Source organism: Cricetulus griseus, assembly GCF_003668045.3.
Source record: "Cricetulus griseus strain 17A/GY chromosome 1 unlocalized genomic scaffold, alternate assembly CriGri-PICRH-1.0 chr1_0, whole genome shotgun sequence".
Taxonomy (NCBI): domain Eukaryota; kingdom Metazoa; phylum Chordata; class Mammalia; order Rodentia; family Cricetidae; genus Cricetulus; species Cricetulus griseus.
This window is the reverse complement of record NW_023276806.1, coordinates 53633188-53646951: the sequence shown is the minus strand read 5'-3', so window position 1 is coordinate 53646951 and position 13764 is coordinate 53633188. Positions and strand designations below refer to the sequence as shown.

Genomic DNA, 13764 nt, shown 5'->3' with positions numbered 1-13764 from the left:
TTCAGGCCATAGTGCTTATTTGTGGAAACCAGAGGACAGCTTTCAGGAGTTAGTTTTCTATAGCATTTGAGTCCCAGGAATTGAATGAATTTTGGCCATCAGACTTGGGAGCATATGCCTTTATCACTGAGCTGTCTTCTTGTCCCTATACATGTAGTTTTAATATTCACATTTAACCTTTGAGTAAAAAATAGTATGGTGGTACTTATTTATGATCTTCGAATACTAGCATCAATAAAAATAGGAAAAGTTAGTCAAAAGTTTTGCTGTTTAAAATGTTTTATTTTGTTACAGAGTCTGTTGGAGCATCTGGTCAGCGCCCTGTGTTTTGTCCTGTACATAAACAAGAACAGCTGAAACTGTTTTGTGAAACATGCGATAGGCTGACATGTAGAGACTGTCAGCTATTGGAGCACAAAGAACATAGGTACAGAAATCTTGATTGTGTTTTTTTTGTTTTGTTTTGTTTTTCAAGACAAGGTTTCTCTGTGGCTTTGGAGGCTGTCCTGGAACTAGCTCTTGTAGACCAGGCTGGTCTTGAACTCACAGAGATCCACCTGCTTCTGCCTCCCGAGTGCTGGGATTAAAGGCGTGCGCCACCAACGCCCGGCAGAAATCTTGATTGTTTACTGAAAAATATTAGAAATAGTACCCAAAAGTTTGTTTTTAAACAAATATTGGTCCCATAATCTTGTCTTACAGTATTTAATCCCATATTTTATTTCTTGAAGCAATCTTTCATGTTCATATCAATTACATTATCAATATTTGTTAGGTGTATCATTAATATGGGTTTGGGTTTATAAGATTGGAGTTACATTACTTGTTCCTGTGATTCAAATACACTTTTTCCAAATGTAATGTATTTAGGTTGTATGGAGGTGACTGGTTAATATTCTCACATATATGGCTGATGCCATGTTTTAATATCTAAGCATAAATGCATTGGTTTCATGTTAGATGTATAACTTGCGAGAAAACCAGGACTATAAACAAGTAAACTTTGTGACTTAGTATAGTTTTAGTTTTTTTCTTTTTAAGATTTTATTTATTATGTATTCAACATTCTGCTTCCATGTATATCTGCACACCAGAAGAGGGCACCAGATCTCATTACAGATGGTTGTGAGCCACCATGTGGTTGCTGGGAATTGAACTCAGGACCTCTGGAAGAGCAGTCAGTGCTCTTAACCTCTGAGCCATCTCGCCAGCCCCTAGTATAGTTTTAATATATAACTTTTTGTTAACCTTATTTTAATTGAATCAGCAATACTCACACATGTCTGTTTCATCTGAACTGTTTTAGAACTGTGATAGAAGTTTTAGTTAGGCATAGAGCAAAATTTTTACAAGCTTTCTCACTTATCATGGCATCTCTTTATTAGAAAAAGTAGGTGGTATGGCCCTTCTACAAACTAGAATTATCTTGTTTTTTTTTTCCTTAATAGATTTTCTAAATGGATGAAAGTTAAGTTTTATCAGTTTACTATGAAGAAAGGAGTTTCTGCCCCAAACCTCAACTAACCTATATTGTCCATTTCCCTTTTTCTTATTTTGTCAAATGAAGTCTTACTAAGTTGACCAAGTTGGTTTTTAGTTTTTTATCTTCCTGCCTCACCCAGACTCCCAAACACCTGGGATTATAGGAATGTACAACTGTGCCTGAAGTAAATATTTTTCTTAATTGCGTTTTCTTCAGTGAGTTTGAGTGTCACTAATGCTGTCATGTAATTGCTAACAGTTATTGTATTTATGCTGGGCACTTTTCTCCATGTTGAATGCTCATTTAATTCATGAAGTATTAGAAAGTGTTGATGTTACGACTGTTCGAAAGGTGAAAAAACCTGCTCTCAGAAGGCTGTAGTAATTTGTACAAGTGGTAGAGCCATGATTTGAGTACCAGTGTTTATACTCTAAATCTCTTTAATCTGTATGTTCACGTCTCTCCATATTGTGTAGAAACTATAGAATATAGTATATAATGTATAAGATAGCTCACATTTGATCATACAGAGATAATGTCTTTTTTTAAAGACAACTTTCACAGTTACAGAGCATTTTCTAAATTTTTATAACCTTAATTTTATTCAGAAATATTTCATGTCTGTCACCGGCAATTTGGCCAGTGTTTTACCTGAAGTGACTAATCTTATGGAGGATTTCACCTTTGGGGCCAAATTACAGTATTACTTTGTCCTCTAATTGTCTCAGACATTAAATTATCTTTGTCTCAGCTTCAGCCATATGCTCTGATTCCTCAAATTTCTTTCATAGTATTTAATTTTTTTATTATAGTTTTTTATTTGGGGAGGGGAGTGCCAAAGCTCAGTGTGGTAGTCAGTACAACTTTCATAATTAGTGCACTTCTTCCATCATACAAGTCCCAGGAATTGAGCTTAGGTTGCTAGGCCCGATAGGAAGTGTCTTTATCCTGATGAGCCATCTCTCAGCCTACATAGTATTATAAAATTGTTGGTGAAAGGAGTAAGAAAAGGAAGATGGTATACTTTTTCTTGTGACAGAATGGCTTCATTGGTCATTGCTTAAAGCAGTAGAGGGTTCATGGGTAGTGAGTAGTAGCAGAGTATGCTTCAATTGACTTCCCACTTGATGTTTAACTACAGTCTTTTTTTCCTTTACCATTTACACCTTTAGTCCTAATGATGCTAATGTGTTCCTGTCTTCTGTTGTTCTCCCCTCTTTCTCCTTTTGAGGCAGCCTGGAACTTGCTATGTAGACCATACTGGCCTTACACATCTAAGGATCCTCCTGCTTCTGTCTCCTAAATGCTGGAGTTATTAAGTATGCTACCCTACTCAGCCCTAATGTATGGTCTTGAAGATGGGGAGGGAAATAAAAATAAACCATTTTACCTCTCCTGTATTCAGCTTCAGAACATTTCTGTGACCATTTTTATGTTTGTTTTTATTCTTAGTGTTAGCAGTTCTCTGACACCAACTAAATGTCATTGTATTCACTTTGAACACCCATATACCTCAAGTTAGTTTACTGTGACTGGTTAAAGGTCCTTGATGGGGTGTTCCTGCTTCAGATATCAGCTGTAAATTGGATTGTGGTCCATAGACCAGGACGTCTTCAATTTATAATTGAGCTTATTTCGAAGATATTTATTTGTTTTTTGCCATTTTTTGTGAAGATATTTTAAATATAAATGATGAGATACATAAGGCAAGCTATAGGAGAAAGGGATGTATCAGTAAGTTTGTTATTATCCATATGTTCAGTAACTAGAAGCTCTCCAAAATCTGCCTTTTCTTTAATGTAGGTTCATTATAGAGGCATAATTGTAAAATCAGTGGTCATTTGTGATCAGTTCAACCTTCAAACTATCACTTTAAGTTTAGAGGGACAATGATGAAATTTCCTAATGACATAGCACTTACAATGTGTGCCCCCCCCCACCAAGAGGCATATGACGTATCATAGTATCACATTATCACATCTTTCTTTTATGTTTGCACTTCCATTTTGCTTTAGTGAATGTTTGTTTTTTGATGTTAGATCTTGCTGTGTAATCAAGGCCTTGAACTTGCTGTCCTGCCGTAGCCTCTCAGATTACAAATAAGACACCATGCCCAGGCCTACATCTGCATTAAGCTTTGCCTGGGGGTATGATTGTAGACCTGTACTTAAAAAGCTGTTTCCCATTAATGCAAGGAACTTATGGCTGGTCTGTCTGCTTTGAGGCCTGTTATGTTAAATTTTTTTTTCTATCTACATTGCTGCCTATTATTTAGTTGAAATATGTTAACATAAACTTTAGTAGCCACATCAAAATACAATTGGCCCCTCTGTAGTCAAAAGGTGTAAGTTTTCAGTGTACTCTATGTTATATAATCTTATTTCTTTTTCTTCATCATCCATTCACAAGACTACTTTTACTTTTGATATCATCTTCAGAGTACAGCAAACACCTAAATATTTGGGCAAATGGCATACCCTACAGAGTGGTGGTGATCTAAAGATGAAGCTGGTCATTCATGCTGTAATTATTGTCTATAAACTGTTCAACATTTTGCTAACCAAGAATAGTTTGCTAGATACTAATCAAAGGATCCAGCAGCTCTTTGGTTGATCCCAGGTTACCCTTGGGGAAAAAGGTACTTGCTTACAGGTATGATGAGCAGTTTTTATTCTCCTGCTTGCATATTCCTGTAAAAAATACTTCCATTTTATAGGAAACTTTACTGGGTGCTTCTTTCCACATTAGCATTTCTCTCAATACTTGAATATGTGATGGTTATTCCTGGTTTCAGGATTAATTTATGTCCCCCAGCCACACAGTGTTGACTAATGTCCATTACCAGCTAACTTTTTCTCAGATGGTCTATATATTTTTTGATACTTTAAATCTTTTTTATTCTTTTAAATTTCATTTTACATTCTAACCACTGTACTCCCTCCCTCCCATCCCTTCCAAGTCCCCTTCAAATGGTCTATATTATCTCTCAATGTCTAGTAATTTTCTGCCCCGAAATTCTAATGCTAATTGTTGGGTGCCACTTACAGCTTTTGCCATAAGCTATAGTCTGCATAAAAGTGTTGCTAGGTATTTCCAGAAATACAAGTGTGTATCATATATTAAATGTGGCCCAAGAGTATTGAGAGACCTCACTTTTTTTGTATTGCAGGCATAGCCTGATTTCTTCAGGCTTCATTAAAGTATGGGCTTTTTTTTGAGTATTATTGCTCCCCTTCCCTTTTTAATTTGGCTTAAATTTTTTTGTCTTCCCTCTAAATTCTTATACTAAAGTAAAATAGTAAAGTGAGCCTGATCTCTAGCATGTAGCTTCAAGAGTGTTTGAAGGAAGGGGAAAGTTGTCTATTTCATTTTGTTTCTTGAGACAGGCCTTGTATATAGTCTGGGATGGCCTAGAACACAGTATGTAGCCCATGTTGGCTTTGAACTCAAGATTCTTCTATGTTAGTTTTTGAAGTACTACAATTCTAGACATGTACCACCTTGGCCATGTATTTTTTGTGTATTCCTTACACCTCTTCTCTTTTCTTGTCCTGGATTTTATGAGGATATCCCAGACATCAGGAATGTGAGCCTTTAGCTATGTTATATGTGTACTACAGATGGGTTAGAGACTGTGTGTTATGTTATTTTCTAAATAACCCAGTATATATAGTTCTGATTTACAAATGTTCCTGCTTAGAATATTGCAAAAGCAGTTTGCACTTAGGAGAAGTAATACTTTGAATGAATTTTAAATTCGGATTCTTTTCCAGGATAGTATGTGATATGTAGTGGATGGTATGATACTCTCTGTAGTAGGCAATTACAAGGAACTATATTTTCTGGTAGTTTTTAATGAGTACCTTCAGGTTTAAAATTTTGTTGTGTGTGAGAGAGGGCTTGTATGTGAACAGTGCATGTGTGTAGGTCAGAGGACAGTGTTTCACTGCTCTTCTCTCCTTCCACCTAGTGTTGGAGATAAGGTCTCTTGTTTGAGCTGCTGTACTGCATATTCTATGCTGTTGGCCTGTAAGTCAAGTCTGTTGTCATTTCTGTCTCTGCCTTCTCTCAGGGTAGGAGTATTGGGATTGCAGAATAGTGCCACCACATCCACCCTTTTTTTTTTTTTAATGGTTACTTTATTTGGTTTTTCAAGACAGGGCTTTTCTGTATATCCCAGCCATCCTGGAATTTGCTTTATAGACCAGGTAGCCTTGCTTTGTAGGCTAAGCTGGCCTTCGACCCAGATCTGTCTGCGTCTGTCTCCTGAGTGCTGAGAGGTAATTGCCACCACCACTGGGTTCTGGGCGTTGAAATAAAGTTGTTGAGTTTGTATGGCAAACTCCCTAGCCCGCTGGAAGTTTTAATGATAGGTGGTGCTAATAACAGTCCCGTATGTCAGACATCTTTCAAAATCAAAAACTACCAAATAAATCCTGGGCTTTTTGTTTAGTTTTTAAAATAGTTGATGAAAGCAATTTTTTTGTTTTTCTGTGAAATACCAATCTTCCATGTTATTTCTAAGAATTTCAGCCATTCTGTCAGGCCTTTAGAAACTTTTGTTGGATTTCTCAGTTAACCACTATTGAACACATATATTTAATAACCACATTTAAATCATTTTTACTTTGGTCTCTGATAGTATTGTAATGTTAATATAGTATATTATTATACTTGACCTGCATCTCTTAGCCAAATCATGACATAAAATTTGAAATTACCTAGTATATAATAAATATATTAACTATGAATTAGATCCTTTTTTTCTTTAAAGGCAAGTTACAGTTGACCCTTTTTCTAGATAGAAATATGTTTGTGATGGGGAACTATATTGGGGGTGGGAAACCATGAACAAGATCAATCATTTAAGCACAACTGTTTGTGCTGAGACCATGTAAAGGACAATTGAGGTGGGGGCATTACTTCTTTCAAGTCTTACTGTTTGTTAGTCTCTATGACCCATCCACTATTTAAATAGGCCGTACTGAGGTTATTGTGCAGAGAATATATTGCCACTAGCTTCCTTTAAAAAAAAAAAAAAAAGGTTAGTAATCTGTTTGCTAGGTATGATGCCTTAACAATAATCTCTAGATTTGGAGTAGTTATAGAGGTTTATAGTAGTTATAGTTATAATGTCAAGATTGTCTTTCCGATTAATTTCCATGTTTCTGTTTTGTTTATTTGATATTTCAAGACAGGGTTTCTCTGTGTAGCCCTGGATGTCCTTGAACTTGCCCTGTAGATCAGGATGGCATCAAACTCAGATACACCTGCCTCAGTCTCCTGAGTGCTGGGATCAAAGGTGTAAGCCATTACCATCTGGCTGTCTGTTTTATAATATTCAGCAGATGGAATGTTCACCAGTTAGACATGATACCCATCTTAGTAATCATGATCAGTATAGCTTCACGTTAAGTCTATTAAAGTCATTTAGTTTTAATCTTAATTTTATTACACATCACCACTTCTTACTCTAATTTTATTGTGTGTTAGGACTTAGCTTCAATAACTCTTAGGATACTGGTGCATTGGGTTTCCTTGTGAAATAGTTCAATGTCTTTTATATACTACCCAGCTTTTTTACCAACTCATGTTTATACAGGTGGCCCTTGACCATATAGGTTTGAAATAATGTGGACCCACTTACCCATCATTTTTACTTTTATTTTTTGAGATTAGTGACACTCTGAAACAATTCTTTGTTTGGTTTTGGTTGTTGTTGATTTTTGTTTGTTTTGTTTTTCAAATCAGGGTTTCTCTGTGGCTTTGGAGATTGTCCTGGAACTAGCTCTTGTAGACCAGGCTGGTCTTGAACTCAACCATGCCCGGCCTGAAACAACTCTTTAGATAATGTGTGCAGTATAGTATAGAATAAAATAAGAAAACTTGACATTTGTTCTGATTTAGTAGGTATATATAGGCAGTGGTTTCTTTTTTCATTTATTACCATGAAATAAATACATATCAGTCTATTGGCAAAAGTTAATCAAAACTCATACACTGTTGCATGGTGGTATTTGAGTTGAGAGAGCTGTAAACAAATATAAAGATGCAGCATTAAGTCATAATCACAAAGATTCAGTTGTAGTAATATGCTTTCTGTTTATATTGGCAGTGAGGTCAGATGTTGGAAATACTTTTTCAGAGTGCTTTGCAACAACAGTCATCTCTCTCGGAAAGTTCACCTCTAGAGGATGTGTTCAATCAAATCAAGTTTGTAAAACAATTGAGTAGAAAAAAGAGGGATGCCCTAAACAATAGAGGTGCAGTTATTAGACTGAGAATGAAACCTACAGATTTTTAATTGGTTATATTGGGTCATTAAAAAAATAAAGATAATGGCATTGAAGATATGGTGTGACAGTTAAGAATAACTGGTATTAGCTAGGTGTGGTGGCACATGGCTTAATCCAAGCACTCCGGAGACAGAGGTAGGTGGATTTCTATGAGTTTGAGGCCTGGTTGATCTATATAGTGAAGAGCTACTGGCCCTCAAAAACAAAACAAACAAGAATACTCATTACTCTTACAAAGGACCTGGGTTCAGTTCCTAGCATCCATATGGGGAGTTGCAGCTGTCAGTAACTCCAGTTCCAGGGGATCTACCATTCCTTCCTGGCTCCTGTAGGCTCCTGCATATATCAGTCTTGTCACTCTTACACATAAAATAAAAACAAATAAATCTCAAGTGTAATGATATTCATGGGAAACTATTAGTGAATGTCAGCATGCTATAAAACGGAATGTACACACCTAGATTGAGGCTTTTTCTCTTGAAATGAATAGTCATTCAAAGGTCACATTCTCTTTACTTTTAAGGCTTTATATAGGGTGAAGATGGGCTTGACTTCATGTAAAACTAGAGTTTCTTTTCCATTGATAGGTTACAAAAGAAAGCCTCAGACTTTAGCTCTAGTCACTGTCACCCTTTGAAGCTTTGCCATCACCCTTAACTTTCAGTTTACTGAGACTAACATTATCCTTTATTAGTATCCTTTATAGTATTACATTTCCGGGTGTTTTCCATAATCTGTTAATTCCCATAAGACCCTAATGTGCCTAGCCTCTTCTTTCCTTTGTTCACTAATGAATTATGGCTTGCTGTCAGTAGATTGTGTTCTCACTTTATAGGTCCTTTCCCCTTAGAGTTAGACATTGCTTCCCTTGTGATACTCTTAAGTGTCCTTTTCATGCTCACCTGTCGTTGGACCTGGAGGTATGAGATAGTTCCTTGCTGTTGTTTAGGTCATTCTTTCTCTTCCCCCCAGAGCTCCAGATTTTAAAATCATGTTTTCATCTAAAACCAATTATTGTTGCTATTCTCTAAAAGCTCAGACGATTCCATTCAACTCTTGAAGATTTTAGTTCTTAACCCAATGGCTAACTGTACAATACCTTCATGTCTGACAATTATATTACAGCAGTTTGCTGTCTCAGACCCCCTTAGTTTTTGCAGGTTTTCTGTTGTGTTTTGTTCTGTTAGTTTTTTTGTTTTTCCTTTTTCTGAGATAGGTCTCTATAGCTCAGGCTGGCCTGGAAGTCACTGTATAGTTCCCCAATACAGCAAATGATATTAAAACTCTGTAAGACACCACAAATAGAAACTGTAGGCCTGAATGTTGCTCTGGATGAGCTATTAAGAGGTAAGTCAATTTGAAGGCCTAGGGCCTCAAAATATTTAGTGTTTATAAGCATTGTATACTTGGGCTGCACTAAACTTTAAACTATTTTTAAAAATCCTTGTCTTAGTTAAGATTTTTATTGCTGTGAAGAGACACCATGACCACAGCAACTCTTTTTTTCCCCTTCCCTCCCTTTGGTTTTTCAAGGCAGGGTTTCTCTGTGGCTTTAGAGGCTGTCCTGGAACTTGCTCTTGTAGACCAGGCTGGTCTTGAACTCGAAGAGATCCGCCTGCCTCTGCCTCCTGAGTGCTGAGATTAAAGGCATGCACCACCACCGTCCGGCTCCATGGCAACTCTATTATAAAGAAAACTTTTAATTGGGGTGGCTTACAGAACTTCAGTCCTTTGTCATCATGTTAGGGAACATGTTGGCACACAGGCAGATGTGCTAGATTTGAGAATGCTATATTTTGCATAGGAAGTCAACTGATAGTCACACTAATGTAAGCTTGAGCAAAAGAGACCTCAAAGCTACTCGAACACTGACACACTTCCACTGACAAGACCATAACTCCTAATAGTGTCACTCCCTTTGGGGGCCATTTTCTTTCAAACCATTACAACCTTAAAACATTTTCCATCCTGGCTTCTCCAGACAGGGTTTATTTATAGCTTTGGTGCCTGTCTTAGAACTTGTTCCATAGACCAAGCTGGTCTCAAACTCAAAGAGATTTATTTGCCTGACTCTGCCTCTTGAGTGCTGGGATTAAAGGTGTGTGTGAGTTCACGCCACCACTGCCCCGGCCATACTTTACTTTTTTATTTGTTTTTGAAGTGGTTTCTTGAAGCCAAGCTTGGCCTCTTGCCTCTGCCTCTTGAAGGGCTGGCTGGGATTCACTTTCCCTTATATTGTTCTCCATTCTTCCTTTTTTAAATCCCCCTACTAAGAAACTTCCCTTTTTGGTAACAAGTGTTCTTTTGTGTTAATTTTATAGCATTTTCTTTAAATATTTTAGCTCATGGTTTTCTTACTTCAGTTCTTACCTTTTCATTTGTGATTTTAGTATCCAAATACATAACTGTAATTTTGTTAGTATCTTAAATTCCTCATCCCCACTCACCTATCTTCCGTTTCTTTCTCTTACTTCCCTTTTGCTTTTTGGAGGCAGGGTCCTACTTTATCTCAAGCTGGTATGGACCTCACTTTGTAGTCCAAACTGACCTCAAAACTTGCAGAGGGTTGATGGGAGTTCCTCATGAGTCTCTTAAGTGTTAAGATTGTAGGGGAAGAAGGCCTGGCTCTGTTTTGGCTAGGCATTCAACACTCTCCCCAATAGAATGTCTTGTATTTATTCTTTGATAATTTGGTACATGTAAATAGAGCATCTTGATAGTATGTAACCCAATTCCTATTTTCCTTCCAGGAATCACTTCTCCCTCCACATGCCTGTATCCTCAGTAACCCTAATACTCCCTTTTGTGATCATAACTGCAGTTCACAGCTCTTTTGTGATCATAACTGCAGTTCACAGCTCTCCTTCTGTCCTCTGGCTCTTATATTCTTAAGCCCTTCTGTGATTCTGTCTCAGCTGGGGCAGGGGTGGGGGCGTCCCATTCAGGGCTGACCACTCAGTGGAGACTTACTCTCAGTACTTAGACCAGTTTGCTGGTTATTGCAGAGAGAAGCTTCTCTGGTTAGAGCTGAGAACAGGTCTAATCTGTGGATCTGAGCATATTTAGAAGGCAATTTGACAACTTATTTGGCCAGATTTATATTAGGGAGCTCAAATTCCATTCTGTGGAGCAGACTTTAAATTAAACCTTCAAAATAATTGGTTACTCCTCTGACTTTCATGCCAGTGTTGCACATACCAATGGGCTCATCTGGTTTCTTTGTTTAGTCTTAACATTGCCTTAGCTGACCTCATAAAAATCAATAATTATTAGCTGGTTTGGCTATGTCAGCCAGCAAAAGTACCCTGATCTCTTGCCTGGACTTCTGTTTTAAGAGTTTGAACTATTCTTACACTGTCTCATTGAGGTTTTATGCTGTTTTTAGTTTTATATTTCTGTTGGATGATCTTCCTAGAGTGGCCTGAATTTTCATATTCTGCTTAGAATTCTTCTGCTAAGAATTCTTCATGGGCTTATTTCATAGAGAACAAAAGAAAGAAATGACATGGTATACGCGGCCCTTGATTTTAAATTAGTTTATTTTAAATTAGATTTTATATTCTGACATTGTATATTCTTTTACCCTGTTGAAAATGCAGTAGGTAGTGTAATATACATTCTTCTGTGAAGCTTCCCTAGATCTTGAAGCCATTTTTAGACACTAGATTTTTAGTACAGATTGTACTATTGTAGCATCCTGTTAGCCAAGGGTTCTGGACTTTAACATTAAATCTATATTTTGCATATTAAAATTAGAAAATTTGAGGATATATCAGTCATTGTTGGTATTTTTAGAGTAAAATTACATTGTCTTTATTTGATAAAATTTCTTTGGAAAGCCTCATAAAACATAGTAGGTAGTAAAAATCAGATGCAAAGTTGAATGGGTATTATGACTACAGTTCTATTTTAAAATGCTTAATTAGGTCTGTGGGTGTAGATCAGTTTTAGAGTACTTGCCTAGCATGTGAATTTGACTAACAGAACTCAGTCCCTGAGTAGATAAACACAGACTGATAGCAGCTATTTTGGAACTTTAGTGATTTTGATAGTATTTGTATATTGTATTGTATTTTATAATTTGAATTGTATGCACCTTTTTCAGATATTTGGATTAAAAAATAGAACCCTCAATTAAAACTCTGATGTAAGTAAGAGTACTCATAGTTTGCTGAGGAAATTTTTTCTTTCATAGTGGCTTTTCCAGACAGATAGTATTGGATTGCTGTTAAAAGTTGCTGTTGTAGTGACCAGCAACAGATAGAAGTACTTTAAGATTGACTCATGTAACTGCTATTTCCTAAATGTTAATTACAAGTTTTCTGATTTGAATATAGTTTTTGTTTGTTTGTTTCAAGGTATCAGTTTTTGGAAGAAGCTTTTCAAAATCAGAAAGGTGCAATTGAAAATCTGTTGGCTAAACTTCTTGAAAAGAAGAATTATGTTCATTTTGCAGCTACACAAGTGCAGAATAGGTAAGTCTGTTGCATAAAAAAAATTGCTGTAAGAATTGTTAAGGAAGAATGAATCCAGATTAAATTTATTTTCCTACTACATTAAACTTTTGTACCAGATGTAATTTTTAATAGGCAAAATGATAAAATTTGAGCTTGATGTATTTCTTAATTGAGCAAAGTTTACTAAAAACATTAAAAATATTAGGATACTTCTTTGACTTTATTATTAATAAGATTTCAATGTATATAAGCTTTGAACTTTGAAAAGCAAGTTATTATGTAGAGAACTGAATTATAAAATTAAAAGTAGAGATTGTATGGAAGATACAAAGAGAGTATTGTTAGTGGATAAAGGCTTTAGTGGGTAAGAATTTTTGATGTATAAGCATGAGAGGATAATAACCCTGCACCCACATAGAAAGCTGAGTGTGGCTGTACACCCACTGTAAACCCAGAGCAGTGAGTGTTAGAAACAGGATGACTGGGCCTTGCTGCCCACCAGCCAAGCCTCAGGCTCAGTGAGAGACCATATCAAGGAAATTAGGGGAAAATGGTAGAATAGGCCATCTAGCATCTCTTGGCCTCTACACAGTGCTCTTGCCTACACATATGTATGCAAACATAACACAACTTACATAACACAACTAGCATCTCTTGGCCTCTACACAGTGCTCTTGCCTACACATATGTATGCAAACATAACACAACTTACATAAAACAAAGCCCACAGTAGTGAACAAATTTATTTTCCTGTGAAACTACTACTTTATGTTGGGTATTATGACATATACTTTATGTCCAACTTTATGTTGGAGGTCTGTATACTACTGTAGTTTGTATACTACTGTAAACCACTGTAAACTACTACTTTAACCAGGCAGGGGTGGCACTCGCCGTTAATCCCAGCACTTGGGGGCAGAAGCAGGCGGGTCTCTGTGAGTTCGAGGTCACACTGATCTACAGACTGAGTTCCAGGACAGTTTCCAAAGCTACAGAGATACCCTGTCATCCCCCAAACACACACACACACACACACACACACACACACACACACACACACCACACACACACACACACACACACACACCACCACCCCACCCACCCCACCCACCCACCCCTGACTTCTCTTACTAGCAGCATTATAAGACTGGTTTACAAATGGTTGTGAGTTGTCGTGGGTTCTCAGAATCAAAACCTGTTTCCTCATAAAAAAAGCTTATAATCCTCTAGTCATCTCTCCAGCTCTCCCTTCTCCCCAGTTTTTTTTTTAAATCATCATTTTTTTATTTGAATTAGAAATAAGATTGATTTACATGACAATCCCAGTTCCCTTCTCCCTCCCTTCCTCCCCTACCAACTCCCCAACTAAAACCCTATCGCATACCCTTTTCTTCTATTCTGCACCTGACTCAACCTTTCTGCTCCCTCGTGACCTCTGCATCCTTCCTCTTCTTCCCTTCTCATTCTCGTAGCTCCCTCCCCCCTCTTCCCATGCTCTCAATTTGCTCAGGGGATTGTGACCCTTTCC

The 13764-nt window shown here is 37.0% G+C and overlaps 1 protein-coding gene across 2 annotated transcripts in view; it reads left to right on the top strand.

Annotated features, from left to right (window-relative positions):
• Positions 1-13764, top strand: part of Trim33 (tripartite motif containing 33) — an 80346-nt gene that overhangs the window by 27548 nt on the left and 39034 nt on the right. For both annotated transcript variants that reach the window (XM_027393833.2, XM_027393832.2), the window contains exons 4-5: positions 295-427; positions 12138-12254. In XM_027393833.2, the coding sequence (XP_027249634.1) occupies positions 295-427; positions 12138-12254 (250 nt within the window). The remainder of the gene's footprint in view (positions 1-294; positions 428-12137; positions 12255-13764) is intronic.